Consider the following 19,203-nt stretch of genomic DNA (forward strand, 5'->3'; position numbering starts at 1 on the left):
AAAAATGCAATAAAGATAATAAAAATAATAGATAGAAAAAGTTGGTCCATTAAGTTAACTTATTCCAGAAAGGATGCTGAACGTATAAACAGGTTTATGGGAAAATGGGCGTTTTTAACAATGTTAGAAACTGGGTCCCACCTTATGCTGCTTTCAAGCTGCTGTAACAGCATTTCGTAGAATCCTAGAATTGCGGAATTGAATGGGACCCTCCAGAGGTCATCCAGTCTGACCCCTGCAATGGAGGAATCCCAGCAAAATAATTCTGGAGATCTTTGAACTGAAAAGTTCACACACACACACACACACACACACACACACACACACACGGACCTGGAAGATTCTGGTAAACAGAGAAGGCATTTGGCCTGATTCCGCAGGATAATTTTTCTCTTTGATGTTTAGCCAGTCCTTTGAATAGGCAAATTTCAATCTGTCCCTGTCATGCCTCATAAAACAAGGGGGAAATGGATGGACTCAGTGTCTCAGCTGCAGATGGGCTGTTGGGGTGTATGTTTCCTTTAGAAGACTCTGTACGTTGCATTTTTTAAAAAAATACAGTGGTCCCTTGGTTCTCAAACTTAATCCGTTCCGGAAATTCCGTTCCCAAACCAAAAGCTGGCATTTGTCCGCACACAGCTTCTGGGTCATGTGGCCAGCAGGACTAAGCCGCTTCTGGCGAACCAGAGCAGCGCACAGAAACACCGTTTCCCTTCCCACCGGAGTGGTACCTATTTATCTACTTGCACTTGGATGTGCTTTCGAACTGCTAGGTTGGCAGGAGCAGGGACCGAGCAACGGGAGCTCACCCCGTCCATCGCGGGGATTCGAACCACCGACGTTCTGATCGGCAAGCCCAAGAGGCTCAGTGGTTTAGACCACAGCGCCACCCGCTTCCCTTAGCCCTGTATAGGGAGGGTTTATAGTGGTACCTCGGGTTACATACGCTTCAGGTTACAGATTCCGCTAACCCAGAAATAGTGCTTCAGGTTAAGAACTTTGCTTCAGGATGAGAACAGAAATTGTGCGGCGGCGGCGCGGCAGCAGGGGGAGGCCCCATTAGCTGCTTCAGGTTAAGAACAGTTTCAGGTTAAGTACGGACCTCCGGAACGAATTAAGTACTTAACCTGAGGTACCACGGTAGTTTCATTGGAGAAACGTTGGAGAGTATGGTGTCGCAGAAAAAGGCCGTCTACAACGGAAATTTGAGAGCGTGGCTTCTCTCTTGTTTGCCAACAGATCTGTAAATGTTTGCCGATTGCCCTGACTTGACCGTTCTGGGTCATCCTTTCGAATCCTGCTCACAAATTTACACCTGTTGATGGACAGAAGATGCTCTGCGGACTGCCTGCTCTGCTTAAAAGATACTTGCCGGACCGGTTTTGCAGTTCATCCCAAGCAGCTGATGCCAGTTTATTTATTTAACAAGACTGACATGTTGAAAACAAAAACAAAACCTATTCTTCCCCAGATAATTCCTTCTACCGCGGGGTCATTTAAGATAGTCGATAATGGATTCAGGGTTGCATTTCAGAATACCCCGTGTGTTTATGAACATTTGTTTTATCGTTTTGACATCTTAGGGTTCCTGCAACGGCCTCAAAACACAGAGAGACAAACACTGTCCACAGCCCAATAATATCCAGTTCCTTTTGCCAGTCCTAAACGTCGCCTTGCATTACCTGGAGACTGTGTAAACATCAGCCTACTTGGATTTGATATCCCGCCTTTCACTCCCTTTAAGGAGTCTCAAAGCGGCTAACATTCTCCTTTCCCTTCCTCCCCCACAACAAACACTCTGTGAGGTGAGTGGGGCTGAGAGACTTCAGAGAAGTGTGACTGGCCCAAGGTCACCCAGCAGCTGCATGTGGAGGAGCGGGGAAGCGAACCCGGTTCCCCAGATTACGAGACTACCGCTCTTAACCACTACACCACGCTGGCTCTTGAATCCTTAACTTCGCAATCGCAGAATCCTGTAATTACAGAATCACTCCAACCTGCTCTGATGAGTCACCTATTTCCCACAATCCCTGACAAACTCAAATGGATTGCCACTGGGGTTGTTATTTTTGGAGCAGGAACTCAGAGTGAATTGAGTTCCCTTAACTTTCTAAAAACCAAATAATTCTTTCTCCTCCTCCTTCTCTGCTAATGTCCCACCTATATCTGTAAACGGTAAAGTTGAGGCCGTGTCCGATGCTGATCATTGTCCCCTAGAGTTTATTACCGTATTTTTCACTCTATAAGACGCACCAGACCACAAGACGCACCTAGTTTTTGGAGGAGGTAAACAAGAAAAAAACTATTCTGAATCTCAGAAGCCAGAACAGCAAGAGGGATCGCTGCGCAGCGAAAGCGGCAATCCCTCCTGCTGTTCTGGCTTCTGGGATAGCTGCGCAGCCTGCATTCGCTCCATAAGACGCACACACATTTCCCCTTACTTTTTAGGAGGGGAAAAGTGAGTCTTCTAGAGCAAAAAATACGGTAACCGCATCTTAGATTTCTCCACCGCCTGGGTGGCACTGAGATGGGGCCCTCAATAAACAAACTTTGCGGTGAGTCCCCCCAAATTTTTCCCTAGGAAAAAAAGAGGTTTGCACCATTCATGGGCACAAAGGGATAAATCACTGCTTGCGGGCTTTATTTTTTAGATACAATTTTTATTTATTTTCCATCTAATTATATACATTCACATCACCATTATCTTCAGAGCCTAGCGACTTCCTTCCCTCCCGCCTCGCGGCGATCAAAATCAACCATCCTTGCATTTTCCACGTTTCCCTGTTCTGATTGTACCCAAACGGCTCAAAAAACCTGAATAAAGGTAGAAAATTTCTCACTGTTTGCGGGGCTCCCTGTCGAGACATCCGCTCGGCCGCCGAGAGGCACGATCCTGGACTTAGATAGGTCCCGATCCAGCCACTTCTTAAGGTCTTAGGGCGGTGGGGAAGAAATTATCTCCATTTTCCTCGTTTATTTTTTCCTCCCCTCCCAACGACTGCCCCAGGGTCCTCATTAAGGGCGCAGCTCAAAACCCGGCGGCTCCATAGAAACCGGGAGTTGGCACAGCTTACCTGCTTCCCTCCCCAGGGCCAGGTGAGATATACCCTCTGCCAGGGATGCCTCTGAGGCCCTCGAGCGATTTGCTAGATGTGGCAGAGAGGTGAGGCCAGCACTGCCAAGACACCTGGGCGGCTCTTGAAATCTGGATTGACTGACAAGGGAGCGCCACTCTCGCCAGTCTTCCAGTCTCTCCTCTCTCTCTCTCTCTCTCCAAGCTCCCACCTGCCAGCGCCTTTCCCATGACGATACCTGCAAGACTCACTCACCTGTTCCTCGGACGAGAAATCCTTTCCAGACAGGTGTAAGGTATCTCCTTTCACCTCTCCCTCTCCCGGCTGGCATGCTGCCGGGGGTTGTGCCCACACAAAACACCCACACGCAAAATCGAACCGGCTTTCACACACGTGGACTCTTCGCATCCGTAAATGGAGTCTCCACGAACCGGGATAGTCTACCTGTGCCAAGCTATTCATCACCACGGCTCCAGTTTCCACCTCTCTTTCTCGCAGACACACACACAACATAACCCTCCAACTTTTCACCGGTGAAAACAGAGATGTCCTGTTCCATAACAGTAATAACAATCTAATTATTTATACCCCACCCATCGGATTGGGTTGCCCCAGACACTTTGGGCAGCTTCCAAAAGACATAAAAATATAGTCAGACATTAAATATTGTTTTAAAAAATACCTCTCTACAGGGTTGCCTTCAGATGTCTTCTAAAGTGTTTACTTATCTGCTTGGCTAAGGTGTCGCATAACTCCCTATTTTCACGGGAGAAACGTTGGTGGGGGTGGAATATGATGGAATAGGATGTCCCTATTTTCATGGGTGAAATATTGAAGGGGATGGAATAGGACATCTCTATTTTCAGGCAGAAACGTTGGAGGAGATTGAATAGGACGTCCCTTTTTTCACGGGAGAAACGTTGGAGGGGATGGAATAGGACGTCCCTATTTTCAGGGGAGAAACGTTGGAGGGGATGGAATGGGACGTCCCTATTTTCAGGGGAGAAACGTTGGAGGGGGTGGAATCGGACGTCCCTATTTTCAGAGGAGAAACGTTGGAGGGGATGGAATGGGATGTCCCTATTTTCAGGGACGCGGGTGGCGCTGTGGGTAAAACCTCAGCGCCTAGGACTAGCCAATCGTCAGGTCGGTGGTTCGAATCCCAGCGGCGGGGTGCGCTCCCGTCGTTCGGTCCCAGCGCCTGCCAACCTAGCAGTTGATAAATAGGGACCGCTTACCAGCGGGAAGGTAAATGGCGTTTCCGTGTGCTGCGCTGGCTCGCCAGATGCAGCTTGTCACGCTGGCCATGTGACCCGGATGTGTCTACAGACAGTGCTGGCTCCCGGTCTATAGAGTGAGATGAGCGCACAACCCTAGAGTCTGGCAAGACTGGCCCGTACGGGCAGGGGTACCTTTACCTTTACCTTTATTTTCAGGGGAGAAATGTTGGAGGGTGTGGAATAGGAGGTCCCTATTTTCAGGGGAGAAACGTTGGAGGGGATGGAATAGGGCATCCCTATTTTCAGGGTAGAAACGTTGGAGGGGATGTTTGCCTAATCTTCTCTTACAGCCATTAATGTTGTTGGTTCTCACTGCCTCCCGTGGGAGTGAATTTGCCTATGTGCCAATGCATGACGAAGCTCAATTTGTCACCAACCACAGCTGCCCAGTGCTGTGCAGAACACCCAGACCTATATTTTTAAAAGGGCGTTTTGAATCCCTGCAATGCCGGGGTGAGCTCCCGTTGCTCGGTCCCTGCTCCTGCCAACCTAGCAGTTCGAAAGCACCTCAAAGTGCAAGTAGATAAATAGGTACCACTCCGGCGGGAAGGTAAACGGCGTTTCCGTGCGCTGCTCTGGTTCGCCAGAAGCGGTTTAGTCCTGCTGGCCACATCACCCGGAAGCTGTACGCCGGCTCCCTCGGCCAGTAAAGAGAGATGAGCGTCGCAACCCCAGAGTCGGCCACGACTGGACCTAATGGTCAGGGGTCCCTTTACAGAAATACAGTGGGGTTTGATGCACACCCCAAAATGAGCTAACCCCTTTCGGGTGCAAAACTGGTGCTGCATGGCATGTCCTCAGTTTCAATCCAAAGAAACAGACAGAGTCCACTTGCTTCAGAGAGTTGGCAGGTGGTGGATTGTGCAGTTGACCCGACAAGGAACTGTTCTGCCTTAACTCTCCAATTTCTTTGGAAACCACCCTACATGCCAGCCAAAACCCTCCATGGACTGGAAAGGCAGAACAAAGTGCTTTTGCTCTGACGTGGTGGCTCTGCCTCTTCTCTCTGCACAAGCCTTGCTCGATCATGTTTCACTCTATTTTTCTCAGCGCTCTTATTCTGACCGCAGACCCAGCTAACTCCTTGCTGCCCACTGCGGTGAAGCCGATTCTGTCCAGCTTTGCAGGTGCAGCAATCAGTAACCCAACAAACCCCTGGTCCAGGGGGTCATGAAGAGGTGGTCACCACTAAACGACTAAGCAACAACAACAGGGACCTGGAGATCTGGACGGCTCTGGGAGGCAGTTTCAGGAATAATACAGATCCTCAGAGCGTCCCTATTTTCCAGGAACAGTCCCAGATTTACAGAAGCCATCCCGGTTTCAGATTTGATCCCAGAATGTCCCGCATTTCCTTGTTGTTGTTGTTTAGTCATTTAGTCGTGTCTGCCTCTTTGTGGCCCCCTGGACCAGAACACGCCAGGCACTCCTGTCTTCCACTGCCTCCCACAGTTTGGTCAAACTCATGCTGGTCTCTTCGAGAACACTGTCCCACCATCTCGTCCTCCGTCGTCCCCTTCTCCTTGTGCCCTCCATCTTTCCCAACATCAGGGTCTTTTCCAGGGAGTCTTCTCTTCTCCTGAGGTGGCCAAAGTCTTGGAGCCTCAGCTTCAGGATCTGTCCTTCCAGTGAGCACTCAGGGCTGATCTCCTTAGGACTTCCCTAGGACGTCCCTATTTTCATCAGAGAAATGTTAGAGGGGATGGAGTTATGTGACCCTAGGAGCTAAGGGGAGATAAGTAACTCTACATCCTTTAGAAGACATCGGAAGGCAGCCCTGGATAGGGAAGTTTTTAAAAAAATGTTTCATGTTTAATTGTGTTTTTGTTTATGTTGGAAGCCTCCCAGATTTTTGGGCTGCTGTTTCTATGTGTGTGCTCTAGATGGAGCAATTGTCTGGTCCACAGTGTTGCATCCGCCAGAGATTAGATGCTTAAGCAAAAGGATGAATGATTGTCACATTTGCCTTGCAGGTCATAGAATCATAGAATCACAGAATCCTCCAGTAGCCCAGTAGACCTGAAGGAGCGTCTCCACCCCCATCGTTCTGCCTGGACACTGAGGTCCAGCTCTGAGGGCCTTCTGGCTCTCTTCTGTGAGAAGTGAGGTTATGGGGAACCAGGCAGAGGGCCTTCTCGGTGGTGGCGCCCACCCTGTGGAACGCCCTCCCACCAGATGTCAAAGAGAAAAACAACTACCAGACTTTTAGAAGATATCTGAAGGCAGCCATGTTTAGGGAAGCTTTTAATGTTTAATGCTGTAAAAGGTAAAGGGACCCCTGACCGTTAGGTCCAGTCGTGACCGACTCTGGGGTTGCGGCGCTCATCTCACTTTACTGGCCGAGGGAGCCGGCGTACAGCTTCCGGGTCATGTGGCCAGCAGGACTAAGCCGCTTCTGGCGAACCAGAGCAGCGCATGGAAATGCCGTTTACCTTCCCTCTGGAGCGGTACCTATTTATCTGCTTGCATTGGTGTGCTTTAGAACTGCTAGGTTGGCAGGAGCAGGGACCGAGCAACGGGAGCTCACCCCGTTGCGGGGATTCGAACCGCCGACCTTCTGATCGGCAAGTGCTAGGCTCTGTGGTTTAGACCGCAGCGACACCCATGTCCCTGTTTAATGCTGTGTTGTGTTTTTAATATTTGGTTGGGAGCTGCCCAGATGGGCAGGGTATAAATACATTATTATGATTATTATTATGATTATTATTATTATATTGAGAAAGACTTACGTGGCAGCTGCATTGCACATTTCGATCAGATTCTCCGATCTACTTGATTAGGAAACCCAAGTGGCAAGGAGTCGTTTTTAAACAGGCCCATGCGAAACCGTGGGAGTGTGGCTCTTGTTCTGTCTTGCCTTTAAGGGTAACTAAATCTCGCTTCTCGCTTCTGGGGGAAAGCCATCGCTCCGTGACGGAGCAACAGCCGATCTGTTTGGAAACCCGGCAAGGAAACAATGAACTGGTTTCTGCGCTCACGGGTTTAATTGAGCTGCTCACCTGGACCACACCTCAACCACCTGCAAACCAGGTCCCGATCTCATTCCTCAGAAGACGATCAGAGGAGCCTGCCTGCTGAGTCAGCCAAGCATCCTGTTCTTTTATCTGTCCTGCACCTCTCAACATCCAGCTTAATTCAGGATGTCAGCAACCTTTTCCAGCCGTGGGGTGATCCACCCTCCTTCAGACCATGTGGCGGGCCGGACTATATTTTGGGGGAAAACATGAACGAATTCCTATGCCCCACAAACAACCCAGAGATGCAGGTTTTCATCCCCAAAAAGTTTTTGATTTGAGTTTCTACTGAAATGAGGCTGCATTTTAATTTTATAATGAATGATTTTAGAGTGTTTTTTGTGCTGTACTTTTGCACTGTTTTATTGTTGCTAGCCGCCCTGAGCCCGGCTTCGGCTGGGGAGGGCAGGATATAAATAAAATTTATTATTAATATTATTATTATAATCCGGTTTTTAAGTTGTGTTTTAATCAATTGTTTTTATATCTAGTGTTAGCCGCCTTGAGCCTGGGGAGGGTGGGGTATAAATTGTTGTTGTTGTTGTTATCATTATTTTTTATTATTTGTTGTTGTTGTTTAGTCGTTTAGTCGTGTCCGCCTCTTTGTGACCCCCTGGACCAGAGCACGCCAGGCCCTCCTGTCTTCCACTGCCTCCCACAATTTGGTCAAACTCATTCTGGTAGCTGGTTGCTGCTGCTTCTTCTTCTTCTTCTTCTTCTTCTTCTTCTTCTTCTTCTTCTTCTTCTTCTTCTTATTATTATTATTATTATTATTATTATCATTAAAAGCACACATTCTACTCATGTAAAAACATCAGGCAGGCCGCACAAATAACCCAGAGATGCATTTTAAATAAAAGGACACATTCTACTCATCTAAAAACACACTGATTCCCGGACCGTCTGCGGGATGGATTGAGAAGGCGATTGGGCCGCATCCGGCCCCCGGGCCTTAGGTTGCCTAAAAGTTAAGGGACCCCTGACCATTAGGTCCAGTCGCGGACGTCTCTAGGGTTGCGGTGCTCATCTCGCTTTACTGGCCGAGGGAGCCGGCGTACAGCTTCCAGCAGGACTGAGACGCTTCTGGCGAACCAGAGCAGCGCACGGAAACGCCGTTTACCTTCCCACCAGAGTGGTACCTATTTATCTACTTGCACTTTTGGGCGTGCTTTCGAGCTGTTAGGTTAGCAGGAGCAGGGTCCAAACAACGGGAGCTCACCCCATCGCGGGGATTTGAACTGCCGACCTTCTGATTGGCAAGCCCAAGCAGCTCTGTGGTTTAACCCACAGCGCCACCCGTGTCCCTTTACTTTTCCTTAGGACGACCCTATTTTAATTGGAGAAATGTTGGAGTTATCCGACCCCCGAGCCATCTGAAGGCAATCCTCTACAGGGAAGTCATTTTTTAATGTTTTCTGTTATGCGACTCCTGTGCCAAATGGATACGTAAATACAACAACCTTCAGAAGACATCTGAAAGCAGCCCTGAATAGGGAAGGTTTTGGGTTTTTTAAAACGTTTAATGTTTTTGAATTCTGGTGCTGGAGGAGACTCTTGAGAGTCCCATGGACTGCAAAAAGATCCAACCTCTCCATTCTGAAGGAAATCAGCCCTGAGTGCTCACTGGAAGGACAGATCCTGAAGCTGAGGCTCCAAGACTTTGGCCATGAGAAGAGAAGACTCCCTGGAAAAGACCCTGATGTTGGGAAATATGGGGGGCACAAGGAGAAGGGGACAACAGAGGACGAGATGGTGGGACAGTGTTCTCAAACAACATGAGTTTGACCAAACTGCGGGAGGCAGTGGAAGACAGGAGTGCCTGGCGTGCTCTGGTCCAGGGGGTCACAAAGAGGCGGACACAACTAAACGACTCAACAACATGTTTTTATATATGATGGAAGCTGCCCAGAGCGGCTGGAGCAACCCAGTCAGATGAGCAGGGTATACATAATAAAATTATAATTATGGAATGTGACGCAACCCAAAGAAAAGGCTCATTTTCCCTTTCCTTTTTGCAATTTCTCCCTCTCCTCCACATTCCTCTCCCTCTTAATTAGGGTTTAACCTGGATTAATTCCCTGAATCAGAGCAGCCCCAGACCTCCCCGGCTTTCACTTACATCTCTCCGCCCCTCCTCGCACGTAAAGTAACACACTGTCACAAAGCAATTTTGAGACGATGGCATGTGTGGCGATAGCACCAAGGTTCCCCTTTTCCCCCAAGTGTTTCAGTGGTGCCCAGGGTTATTGCTAAAACACTGGGCATCAGAATAAAGTAATGAGATTTTCATGTGAGGCTGTCCCTCAGCGGTTGCTGGTCACTAGTCTAGGGCAAACGGGACGACAAACTTAGCCCCTCTGCCTGTTTTCCTACTTACTGCCAGTCCAGAAGGTGGTTCGTTCCTCCTTGCAGACCTCAGCCCTTGCAGAACTCAGCAGGGAGGAGGAGGAAGAAGAGGCCAGAGCTGGAATGAGTTTGCTCTGGCCTCTCATTCCCCAATGGCGCCACCTGCTGATGGGCTCCCAGCCTTCCGCCCTACCAGCATAAAAACAAAACAAAACCCTGCTGGAACTCGCCAGTGGCTAGGACTGCCGTTCGGACAGCGCTGGGATTCGGCACTGCTAGACAACGCCTGGAAATCGCCGAAACGTCTGGGGAAATATCTGGACAACTCAACAAACTCAAAGCATGTCAAAGCGCAAGTAGATGAATAGGTACTGCTCCGGCGGGAAGGTAAACGGCATTTCCGTGCGCTGCTCTGGTTTCGCCAGAAGCGGCTTAGTCCTGCTAGCCACATGACCCGGAAAAACTGTCTGCGGATAAACGCTGGCTCCCTCGGCCTGAAAGCGAGATGAGCGCCGCGACCCCAGAGTCATCCGCGACTGGACCGAACAGTCAGGGGTCCCTTTACCTGATAGATTTCACTCTAGAGGCAAGTCATGTCAGGATGCAAGGGACTTCTCACGGCCTCGGCCCTCTCCTCTCATTAAGAAAGAGCAGTAAACTGCGGGGGGTGCTGTGGCCTAAACCGGAGGTTCAGGCAACCCTATAAAGGTACAGTGGTGCCCCGCAAGACGAATGCCTCGCAAGACGGAAAACCCGCTAGACGAAAGGGTTTTCCGTTTTGGAGGTGCTTCGCAAAACGAATTTGCTATGGGCTTGCTTTGCAAGACGAAAATGTCTTGCGATTCCTGGGGGTTTTTTTCCGCTCCCCACCCCCTTTTTCTAAGGCACTAAGCTGCTAATAGCCTTTTAGCAGCTAATCCGCTAATCCCTTAAGCCTTTAATAGCCGCTAAACCGCTAATCGTGCTAATCGGCTAATCCGCTAATGGGGTTGCTTCGCAAGACGAAAAAACCGCTAGACGAAGAGACTCACGGAACGGATTCTTTTCGTCTTGCAAGGCACCACTGTACTGATATTGATTATGGTTTAAAGTATACAAGTGTGTGTGTGTGTAAAAAAATGTTTTTCTTTTTGAAACTCTGAAAACTAAAATTAAAAGAAAGAAAAGAAAGCCCAGAGCACTTTAGAGTGGTCCCGACGGCCCCAATCGGAACTCCCCATCCCTGTGTTAATGGGACGTGAGCCAAAACGAAGGCAGGAGTTCTGGGGGTGAAGCAATGGTGTGTGGATTGGGGTTTACCTGGTTTCTCCTGCTTCTCGCCGGAAGCCTCGACTCCTGTCCCCGCTCTGGCCCTCATCGCTCAGCTTCAGCAGCAAACGCAAAATAGGCAAAAAAAAAAGCACCCCGGGTGTTCTTTGGAGAGGGGAAATTGTCCCCTGGCTGATCCTTCGCTGGGTAGCAGAAACCCTTTCCTGCCGCGAGGCTCTGCTTAAGGCCACATCCTTCCTTGGAGAGCAGTCCTGGGCGGCTGGCGGCTGGTGGCACACAGGGCAAATGATATATATAGGGACCTGTTGCGGTTCAGAATCCCGGAGGATAACTGGACAATCAGGAAGTGCATCCTCTTTGCCAAGCCCAGGTGAGGACACCTCTGCCTCCTCTGCGAACTCAGGAATTTGCATGGGCCAATTTGCAACGCACCGCCTGCAGCAGCAGCAAACCTTTCCCACATGCCTGCCGTTGACTCATCACCAGGAAGGCTTTCCACATTTTCCCCAAATTAGCAGCTCTTGCAATCTCTCTTTTTTTCTTGAGTCTGCAGCCCCACTCATTTCATAACGCATAGTACCATCCCCTCCAGAAGGCTGATCGCCGAAGAATGGATGCTTTTGAATTCTGGTGCTGGAGGAGACTCTTGAGAGTCCCATGGACTGCAAGAAGATCCAACCTCTCCATTCTGAAGGAAATCAGCCCTGAGTGCTCACACTGGAAGGACAGATCCTGAAGCTGAGGCTCCAAGACTTTGGCCACCTCATGAGAAGAGAAGACTCCCTGGAAAAGACCCTGATGTTGGGAAAGATGGAGGGCACAAGGAGAAGGGGACGACAGAGGACGAGATGGTGGGACAGTGTTCTCGAAGCTACCAACATGAGTTTGACCAAACTGCGGGAGGCAGTGGAAGACAGGAGGGCCTGGCGTGCTCTGGTCCAGGGGGTCACGAAGAGGTGGACACCACTAAACGACTCAACAACAACAACAACAACAACCATCCCCTCTGAGTGTGTCCCAGTTTTCCAGGAACAGTCCCTGAATTATAGAAGCTGTTTTCCTCTCCTCCACTTCTTGGAGGAACAATTAAATGTGATGCGCATGTGTGGGTGGGGAAAAAATAAGAGAGTCCCCTTTATATATTGAAAGTAAAAATCCCTGCACCAAATGAAGGAAATGGTTTAGCTGGTGTAGACAGCCCTTCCTATAATTTTGAAGGAATCTACATTCTTCAGTTACTGACGCGGGTGGTGCTGTGGGTTAAACCACAGAGCCTAGGACTTGCTGATCAGAAGTTTGGCGGTTCGAATCCCCGCAATGACGGGGTGAGCTCCCGTTGCTCGGTCCCTGCTCCTGCCAACCTAGAAGTTCTCCTGCTCACCTAGATATTAATGCAAAATGGATTGTTCCAGACATTTAAAAACAACCCCTAAAATAGCAGTTTAATATGAATTTTACTATCTAACGTGACCATTGATCCATAAAATGAAAGCAATCAATAATGTACTGCAGTCACACAATCCATCGGTAGCTGAACAGTCACAAAAACAGAACAATAAAGAGCCACAAAAACGTAAAATAAATAGCAAAAACAGACAGACCTCAGCGTAACACTCAAATCGGAAGCATGGCACTCAAAACGGGGCACGTTCAGCTTCCGAAAACAGTTCGCAAACCGGAACACTTCCTTCCGGATTTGCGGTGTTCGGGTTCCAAGTTGTTTGAGTACCAAGGCGTTTGAAAACCAAGGGACCACTGTCATATTTAAAAGAAACTGGAACCTTCTGCATGCAAGGCAGCTGCTGCACCCACAGGGCTACGACTTTGCAACTTTGGAGAGCAAAATGCGCCCTGCGTCCTGAATGGGGCAACTGTGCCCCCGAAGGATCAGGTGCGCAGCCTGAGAGTCATTCTGGACTCACAGCTGTCCATGGAGGCGCAGGTTAATTCTGTGTCCAGGGCAGCTCCATCTGGTACGTAGGATGAGACCCTCCCTGCCCGTAGACTGTCTGGCCAGAGTGGTGCATGCTCTGGTTATCTCCCGCTTGGACTACTGCCATGCACTCTACGTGGGGCTACCTTTGAAGGTGACCCGGAAACTGCAACTAATCCAGAATGTGGCAGCCAGACTGGGGACTGGGAGTGGCCGCCGAGACCACATAACCCCCTTCTTGAAAGACCTACATTGGCTCCCAGTATGTTTCCAAGCACAATTCAAAGTGTTGGTGCTGACCTTGAAAGCCCTAAACGGCCTCAGTCCAGTATCCCTGAAGGAGCGTCTCCACCCCAATCGTTCTACCCGGAAACCTGGGTCCATCTCCCGAGAGCCTTCTGGCGGTTCCTTCACTGCGAGAAGTGAGGTTACAGGGAACCAGGCAGAGGGCCTTCTCGGTGGTGGCGCCCGCCCTGTGGAACACCCTTCCATCAGATGTCAAAGAGAACAACAACTACCAGACTTTTAGAAGACATCTGAAGGCAGCCCTGTTTAGGGAAGCTTTTAATATTTGATGTATTACACTATTTTTTGGGAAGCTGCCTAGAGTGGCTGGGGAAGCCAGCCAGATGGGCGGGGTATAAATAATAAATTATTATTATGCAGGTTGTGAACGGGGAAATCCCAGACTCTTTTCGCCTACGTGTTCAGCCAATAAGCCTGCAAGGGCAATGCAGACCCACACCACAGTCCCAAACCCTGCCTCCTCCTGGTCTCACTTTGCACGGGTGTGGGGTCCAGGGGGGCAGCTCCAGAAACTGCTTGGGCACCCCCCAGGAGAGGCCTCGGAGCAGCGTCCTTGTGGTCCTCTGCTACAGCATCGACAAGCTGTTTCTTCCCTGGCACGGCGCTCTGTGACGTGGTCCACATCCGAGGCGCTTGCAAAGTGTGCCGGTCCGTCGCGGTCGCGCCTCTTCCTCCCGCAAGGACGCCAGGGGGGTCGTCGGTCCTGGGGGGCTTCTTCCGCGGTTCGTGCTGGCTCTTGCGGAATTTGGCCCGTCGGTTTTTGAACCACACCTGGGGGGGAGAATGAGAGTTACATTGGCCTACTAGAGGACAGGGAGCGGGCAGGTATTGGGGACTGCTTGGTCCTGAATGGGGTGACTGTGCCCCTGAAGGACCAGGTGCGCAGCCTGGGAGTCATTCTGGACTCACAGCTGTCCATTGAGGCGCAGGTCAGTTCTGTGTCCAGGGCAGCTCCATCTGGGACGCAGGATGAGACCCTCCCTGCCTGCAGACTGTCTGGCCAGAGTGGTGCATGCTCTGGTTATCTCCCGCTTGGACTACTGCCATGCGCTCTCCATGGGGCTCCCTTTGAAGGTGACCCGGAAACTGCAATTCATCCAGAATGCGGCAGCCAGACTGGTGACTGGGAGCGGCCGCTGGAACCACATAACACTGGTCTTGAAAGACATACATTGGCTCCCAGGACATTTCCGAGCACAATTCAAAGTGTTGGGGCTGACCTTTAAAGCTCTAAATGGCCCAGTATCCCTGAAGGAGCGTCTCCACCCCAATTGTTCTGCCCAGACACCGGGGTCCATCTCCAGAGGGCCTTCTGGCGGTTCCCTCCCTGCGAGAAGCGAGGTTACAGGGAACCAGGCAGAGGGCCTTCTCGGTAGTGGCACCCGCCCTTTGGAGCGCCCTCCCATCAGATGCCAAGGAGATAAACAACTTTCTGACGTTTAGAAGACATCTGAACGCAGCCCTGTTTAGGGAAGCTTTTACTATTTGATGAATGATTGTATTTTACTATTTTGCTGGAAGCCGCCCAGAGTGGCTGGGGAAACCCAGTCAGATGGGCGGGGTATAAATAAATTATTTATTATTGTTGTTGTTGTTGTTGTTGACAGAGGAAGAGGAAAGAGAGGAGAGAGACGACCCAGTCCTCTCGGGGAGTGTTCACTTGCTGTGGGGGATAGTGTGCTTAAATGCACAAACCAGCGGCCCTCCCCGTCTTGCAGAAATCTAGCAGCTCAGGGAGAAATGGCACAGACTACGGCCACCTCCCCAATGGGCCCCCTATGTCCGTGTCCTTCCTAGCTCTGTCCCAGGAAAATACCAAAGTATAAACCAGTATGGCCAGTGGAATAATCCTCTCTTGCTGGTGGGGGGGGGGAGGTTTGGGGGTGGGGGAGGCAAATGGAAAATTGAGAGGTGGTGCTGTGCTAAATGAAAGTGCCAGCCAGGACGTACAATTATCTGCAGGAATGCCCCTATCATAAACTGGGAGGTTGACTTTTGAAGGGAACGATGATAAGGTCCCAAACCTTTCATCCTGGCAAATTACAGGGACGGGAAAAGGTCAGAGTTTGACCCCCGCCAAAATATCAGGGCTCTTTTGCAAGACAGCTTGCTCCCAAGCAAACGGGTTGCACGTACCCTCCAACATTTCTGCAATGAAAATAGGGACATCGTAATTTCAATCATAATCCCAGACAGGGCTGGATGAGGCCCTCAGCTCCTGAAGGTAATGGGGCCCTTTCTATGTTCAGCTGTCCTTTGTCAACAACAAATTGTTGCTGTTTTTTTGTGTTGGATATATGCTATATGGTTATTGATGGACCTAATAGGTATCTTTTATACCTATAGTTCAAGCTCTGGTTTTCCCAGTAGTGATGTATGGAAGTGAGAGCTGGACCATCAAGAAGGCTGATGGCCGAAGAATGGATGCTATTGAATTCTGGTGCTGGAGGAGACTCTTGAGAGTCCCATGGACTGCAAGAAGATCAAAGCTCTCCATTCGGAAGGAAAACAGCCCTGAGTGATCACTGGAAGGACAGATCCTGAAGCTGAGGCTCCAAGACTTTGGCCACCTCAGGAGAAGAGAAGACTCCCTGGAAAAGACCCTGATGCTGGGGAAGATGGAGGGCACAAGGAGAAGGGGATGACAGTCCAAGTAGATAAATAGGTACCGCTTCAGCGGGAAGGTAAACTGCATTTTTGTGCGCTGCTCTGGTTCGCTAGAAGCGGCTTAGTCCTGCTGGCCACATGACCCGGAAGCTGTACGCCGGCTCCCTCGGCCAATAAAGCGAGATGAGCGCCGCAACCCCGGAGTCGGCCACGACTGGACCTAATGGTCAGGGGTCCCTTTAGCTTTACCTTTAATAAAAAGGATTATATGAAGGAGAAAAAACCGGGACATCATAAGGTCATGTGTGCAGCGTTGGTCCCCTCCTCCATCACCCTTGCAAGTTGACGCCTCTGGCCCTAACTGTTCCCTTTTGAAATATTTCACCGCCAGCAACCCAGACAACGCGGGTCTGCCCCAGAGGCAGGCTTGAGAAAGGCCTGTCTCCGCTGCAGCACGTCGACGGGTGCTGGGGAAAGCTCCCCACGGAGGGTAAAGGTAAAGGTACCCCTGCCCGTACGGGCCAGTCTTGCCAGACTCTAGGGTTGTGCGCTCATCTCACTCAAGAGGCCGGGAGCCAGCGCTGTCCGCAGACGCTTCCGGGTCACGTGGCCAGCGTGACAAGCTGGATCTGGCGAGCCAGCGCAGCACACGGACGCCGTTTACCTTCCCGCTAGTAAGCGGTCCTTATTTATCTACTTGCACTTTGACGTGCTTTTGAACTGCTAGGTTGGCAGGCGCTGGGACCGAGCAACGGGAGCTCACCCCGCCATTGCGGGGATTCGAACCGCCGACCTGACGATCGGCAAGTCCTAGACCCTGAGGTTTTACCCACAGCGCCACGGAGGGTGCGCCCCCCAAATTACCTGCACACGAGCCTCGGGCAGGTTGGCGAAGGCGGAGAGCCTTTCCCGGGTGCCCACGTCTGGGTAATGGGTCCGCTCAAAGGCGTTCTCCAAAGCCTGCCGCTGCTGCGCCGTAAAGACGGTCCGGCTCCGTCGGCGCCTCTGCGGTAGGCCGTACTGCAGGTCCAGGAAGATTTCTGTGCATGTGCAAAAGGCTTTTATTATTTTTATTTGTGGAGGAAGGAGTGGAACGAGAGGGAAGGCAAGGCTGGACCGTCATGGGAAAACCTGGTCCGTCTAGTATTAAGCTAAGGCGTGGGTAGGCAAACGAAGGACCGGGGGCCGGAAGCGGCCCAATCGCCTTCTCAATCCGGCCCGCGGATATGGGGGACTCCCTGGTCCTGAATGGGGCAACTGTGCCCCTGAAGGAGCAGGTGTGCAGCCCGGGGGTAATTTTGGACTCACAGCCGTCCATGGAGGCGCAGGTCAATTCTGTGTCCAGGGCAGCTCCATCTGGTACACAGGATGAGACCCTCCCTGCCCGCAGACTGTCTGGCCAGAGTGGTGCATGCTCTGGTTATCTCCCGCTTGGACTACTGCCATGCACTCTACATGCGGCTACCTTTGAAGGTGACCCGGAAACTACAACTAATCCAGAATGCGGCAGCCAGACTGGGGACTGGGAGCGGCCGATGAGATCACATAACACTGGTCCTGAAAGACCTACGCTGGCTCCCAGGACGTTTCCGAGCACAATTCAAAGTGTTGGTGCTGACCTTGAAAGCCCTAAATGGCCCAGTAGACCTGAAGGAGCGTCTCCACCTTCATCGTTCAGCCCGGACACCGGGGTCCAGCTCCGAGAGCCTTCTGGCGGTTCCCTCCCTGCGAGAAGCGAGGTTACAGGGAACCAGGCAGAGGGCCTGACAGCCCCATTTGGCAGACCAGCCCCCTTTACCTGCCAGGTGATCCATTGCAGGGACGGTGCAGAAAGGCGTGAGTTGAGTTGAGGGTGCTGGCAGAATGGAGGAGCAGCACCCTCCCGGAGCCTGCGGAAGATGGGGTGGCACTGTGTACAGGAGCGACGGAGAGGTCACCAGCGGGAAAGCGAAGCTGCCAGTTATATGGTACATGGCCCTCTTTTGTCTAGAAGAGGAGAGGGAGGCAGATGTATTAGCCAAAGAACCTGGCAAAGTCTGCAAGAGGTAGCTTCAGAGGGAGTAATATAAAGGTAAAGGGACCCCTGACCATTAGGTCCAGTCGTGGCCGACTCTGGGGTTGCGGCGCTCATCTCGCTTTACTGGCCGAGGGAGCTGGTGTACAGCTTTCAGGTCATGTGGCCAGCAGGACTGAGCCGCTTCTGGCGAACTAGAGCAGCGCACGGAAACGCCGTTTACCTTCCCACCGGAGCCGTACCTATTTATCTACTTGCGCTGGTGTGCTTTCGAACTGCTAGGTTGGCAGGAGCAGGGACCGAGCAACGGGAGCTCACCCCATCGCGGGGATTCGAACCGCTGACCTTCTGATCAGCAAGTCCTAGGCTCTGTGGTTTAACCCACAGCGCCACCCGCGTCCCTTTCAGAGGGAGGAGGTCTTCTTAAAATAAAATAATAATACAGTCATGTTATGTTTGCTTCAGGTTGAGCGTGTTCAGGTTGTGTCCTGCGGCAACCCAGAAGTAATGGAACAGGTTACTTCCGGGTCTCACCGCTCGCGCATGTGCAGATGCGCAAAATGACGTCACGCGCATGCGCAGAAGTGGCGAACTGAGCATGTGCAGACGCAGGTTGTGTTCTGCTCATGTTGCGAACGGGCCTCCAGAACGGATCCCTTTCGGAACCAGAGGTACCACTGTAATAATAATAATAATAATAATAATAATAATATTATTTTCCTTTAGGATCACACACAAACAGACACACACACACACACACACACACACACACCCCTTGGTGGTATCTTGGTTCTCAAACTTAATCTGTTCCGGAAATTCCGTTCCAAAACCAAAGCGTTCCAAAAGCAAGGCTTGCTGCTTTCCCATAGAAAGGAATGCAAAACAGATTCATCCGTTCCAGACTTTTAAAAACAACCCCTAAAACAGCAATTAAACATGGATTTTGCTTTCGAACGAGACCGTTGATCCGCAAAATGAAAGCAAGAAACGGTGTACCGCAGTCACACAATCGATCCATCAGCAGCTGAACTGGGGTCCACAGAGTCCCAAAAACAAACAAAAAGAGCCGCGAAAGGAAAAACACAAAATAAATAGGGGGAAAAAGACAGACCTCAGCATTACATTCAAAACGGAGCATGTTCAGCTTCCGGAAAAAGTTCGCAAAGCGGAACACTTCCTTCCAGGTTTGCACCCCACATAAATCACTCACCAAGTCCCAATCTCTCTCTCTCTCTTTCTCTCCTCCTTCTTCACTCTCGCGCCTTCATGGCTCTAACTCCCAGCTTCTGCTCATCCTGTGCTATTTAACAGCTTGGGGGATTTGGGGGAAGGGGGGGTTGTAAGCAAGGGGCACGTGTCA

At 50.8% G+C, this 19,203-nt stretch overlaps 2 protein-coding genes across 5 annotated transcripts in view; both read right to left on the minus strand.

The window, feature by feature from the left end:
* The window catches only part of ATP8B3 (ATPase phospholipid transporting 8B3), a 50,311-nt gene extending 39,200 nt beyond the window's left edge, over window positions 1–11,111 (minus strand). Inside the window, exon 1 of one of the 4 annotated variants that reach the window (XM_083421385.1) lies at window positions 11,014–11,111. In XM_083421385.1, the coding sequence (XP_083277511.1) occupies window positions 11,014–11,071 (58 nt within the window). In that variant the 5' untranslated portion in view covers window positions 11,072–11,111. Of the gene's footprint in view, window positions 1–2,840; window positions 3,046–3,329; window positions 3,446–7,083; window positions 7,310–11,013 lie in introns of those variants that run through there. The other 3 variants (XM_083421386.1, XM_083421384.1, XM_083421387.1) reach the window with 3 other exon arrangements.
* A 2,504-nt stretch (window positions 11,112–13,615) lies between these two features.
* Window positions 13,616–17,952, minus strand: RAX2 (retina and anterior neural fold homeobox 2; the record flags this gene model as incomplete). The annotated part of the gene is made up of 3 exons (XM_083421275.1): window positions 17,628–17,952; window positions 16,694–16,869; window positions 13,616–13,993 (listed from the first exon to the last, which is right to left on the minus strand). The coding sequence occupies exons 1-3, from the start codon at window positions 17,800–17,802 to the stop codon at window positions 13,616–13,618; spliced, it is 729 nt and encodes a 242-aa protein (XP_083277401.1). The 5' UTR covers window positions 17,803–17,952.
* Between the last annotated feature and the right edge of the window lie 1,251 nt (window positions 17,953–19,203).

Source organism: Podarcis tiliguerta (genome assembly GCF_965153285.1).
Source record: "Podarcis tiliguerta genome assembly, chromosome: 18".
NCBI classification, from domain to species: domain Eukaryota; kingdom Metazoa; phylum Chordata; class Lepidosauria; order Squamata; family Lacertidae; genus Podarcis; species Podarcis tiliguerta.